The sequence below is a fragment of the Monoraphidium neglectum genome (assembly GCF_000611645.1).
Source record: "Monoraphidium neglectum strain SAG 48.87 unplaced genomic scaffold scaffold05658, whole genome shotgun sequence".
NCBI classification, from domain to species: domain Eukaryota; kingdom Viridiplantae; phylum Chlorophyta; class Chlorophyceae; order Sphaeropleales; family Selenastraceae; genus Monoraphidium; species Monoraphidium neglectum.
This window is the reverse complement of record NW_014007972.1, coordinates 213-2,975: the sequence shown is the minus strand read 5'-3', so window position 1 is coordinate 2,975 and position 2,763 is coordinate 213. Positions and strand designations below refer to the sequence as shown.

Sequence of the window (2,763 nt, the reverse complement as noted above, 5' to 3'; positions counted from 1 at the left end):
CCGGCGAGCCGCGCCGCGGCGGCCGCCGCGCAGGCGGGGTCGACTGGGACGTCCCTTGTTGTGAGGCCCCGGGCTATCGCTGCCACCAGGTCCTCGTTGCCGGGGCCGCCGCCTCGGTGCTCCAAATCGCACCTGAGGCGCACCAGTCGCACGCCGCTGGCGGCGGGAGCCGCGGCCGGCGCCATCGTCTCGACAGCCTTCGGCGGCGCTGTGCTGTGCCTTTTCTGCACCGGCTTGCGGGACAAGCGCTATGTGATAACTATCTGTCAGCCTGTTCCGTATGGGCTGTTTGCTTCTGTGGTGCGCGGGCCCGATGCTCTGCCTTGCGGGTCGCAGCCGGACGACGGCCGGCTCCGACGCCGCGCGGTGCAAACTCTTTGCGTGCTGCAACCGGCAACCGCGCAAACTCTCACCTGATCAACAGGTTTTGGTTAGTATGCTGTGGGGGTGCGTTGAATTGGGATCTGGCTTGCCGACCCGTATGTCTGCCTCGCAGCAGCCGGGCCGCCGGTCAGCAAAGCTGCGACTGTGACACTCCCAACTGTGTGCGGTGCGGGTGATCAGGGCCAGAAGGAGATTGCATCAAAAGTTGAAGTTGCCGGCAAATTAGCTTGTAAAGACCAAGGAAGGGCAGGGGTCGAAAATTCTGCCGAGATGCCAGGTGGGCAGCAACGTGACGTCACTCGGACAACGGACCGCTGTGCCACACGCATGGCAGGCCCAGCGCTCAGGCGAAAGAGGCACCTCCGTTCAGGCAACAAGGTTCAAGATATGATCGTGTGAGGCGGATTTGTTATTGTATGCGGTGACTCACTGCAACGAGCGCGGCTGACCCGGTATCAGCAGAAGCGACGCGTTTTATGGACAACGTGCTCGCATCAGTGAGCAGAGCACTATGGAATTGTTATAAAATTGCGGTTGAAGCTGGTTGCTAGCTCTAGTGCTGATCAAATTGGCCTTAGCTCAGGCGGCGTGCGCGTACCACAGTGTCAGTTGCTGGCGAGGCGCCCAGCATTGGGGCCGCGGCCGTGGCTGAAGCACCTTGCCGTGGCAGCAGTTGCACTCAGCCGGTGCTGCTGTTGCAGCATCGCCACAGGCAGGCTGATGCATTCGTGTGTCACCCTCGGCCTTGCGTGCATACACACATGTCCGTGTCACATGAAAAGGCCACTCTGATACCTGGAAGCTTGACTGGGACTGCGACCTGCCGAGGCAGCAGATTACACCTGCAACACATTAGAAAGACGCTCTCACGCTACGTCGCTCGAGCCGCCCTGTGCTCTAGACACCTGCCCTGCAGCCCATCGCTGCGCGCTTATTCTAGTGCGTGCGTGCTGAAGGGAGAAGTGGGTCTGAAACAGAATGAGGGCTGCAACTTGATAAGGAAGGCTGGGCAAGTGTCCAAACATGGCCGAGTAAAACTAACGCAACTGCCATCAAACGCCAGCCAACACGACACGCCTGCTGGGCCAGTCAAACAAGGTCAAACGGGGTGGTCAAAGGCCGGTCAGCACACAACAACAAAGTCAGCACAGTGCGTGGCGGATTGCCAACCTCAGTTCGACTTGTCTGGCTCCGACCCGCCGCCCCCAACCAGCGGCGATACCACCTGAATCGACCCCAGCGGCAGCAGCAGCCCCGACGAGCTCTCCGACCGCGGCACGCCGCCCCCGTTTCCGCCGCCGCCGCGCCGCTTCCCGGGCCGCGCCGCGGCGGCGGCCGCGCGGCGCGCGAGGAGCTTCAAAACCTCGTCCACCAAGATCACCGGCGCAGACAACGCGACGACAGCCTTCCATTCCGCGCGCCCCAGCGCGGTGATGCCGAACAGCGCAGCGAGCGGCCGGCAGTACATTATGAGGCAGTGCAGCGCGATCGAGGTCGAGATCGCCGCGAGCAGCCAGCTGTTGTCCCACGGGGGAATTGCGAAGAGCGAGCTGTTCTCGGAGATGTTGTTCAGCGCATTGAACATCTCGACGATCACCAAAACGGACATCGCGATGGTCCGCGGCCGCAGGTCCGAGAACACTTTGCAGGAGTACCCGGCGGTCACGGCCGCGGCCTCCTTGCAGGTCTGGAACGAGGTGAGGGCGCGCCAGGGCAGCCGGGGGCCGGCGGCAAAGGATACGTACCACCAGAGGAAGCCGGCGGCGGTGGCGGCGCCGACGTACAGCCCGATCACGACGTACCTGCAGGGGGCGTTACGGTGGGGTTTGATGGTTTGGGGTGTAGGGTGGGGTGGGGTGCAGCATGTGGGGTACTTGGGTGGTGCCCCAGCTGGTGCGTAAAAGCTGACCGTTTGACCCCACAAGCGCCCTGCATCGCCCTGCCCTAGCCTTTGCGATGAAGTTGAACACCAATACTATGGAATGGGAAGAAACTAAAAACCTGGTCGTGATGAGGAGCATCCCCGTGGCGGTTGAAACGTTGTTTTCCCTTGCCCCCAACCGCCCCTTCACCCACCTGAAGAACAGCCAGCCGTTGACGATGGGCTCGTTCAGCCGCCGCGGGGGCCGCGCCATGACGTCCTTGTCCGGCTTGTTGAAGCCCAGCGCAGTGGCGGGCAGGCCGTCGGTCACCAGGTTGACCCACAGCAGCTGCCCGGTTGGTGCGCGGTTAGGTTCGTTTGTGGGTTCGTCAGTCAGTCGAGTCAGGTGTTGCAAGGGCTGGGGCTGGCGGGTGCGAGCGCAGTCAGGGGATCTCCAGGGCGCGCTTTGTGCCGGCTAGGCTCTTGCAGGGTTTGCCCGCCAAACAAGGTCAGCACAG

General features: G+C 62.7%; 1 protein-coding gene across 1 annotated transcript; it reads right to left on the bottom strand.

The window, feature by feature from the left end:
* Window positions 1-1,555: 1,555 nt before the first annotated feature.
* MNEG_15775 (ATPase, Ca++ transporting, cardiac muscle, slowtwitch 2) lies at window positions 1,556-2,519 on the bottom strand (the record flags this gene model as incomplete). Its single annotated transcript, XM_014035754.1, has 2 exons — window positions 1,556-2,186; window positions 2,461-2,519. 2 exons carry the CDS (start codon window positions 2,517-2,519, stop codon window positions 1,556-1,558), a joined length of 690 nt encoding a protein of 229 aa, XP_013891208.1.
* Window positions 2,520-2,763: the final 244 nt, after the last annotated feature.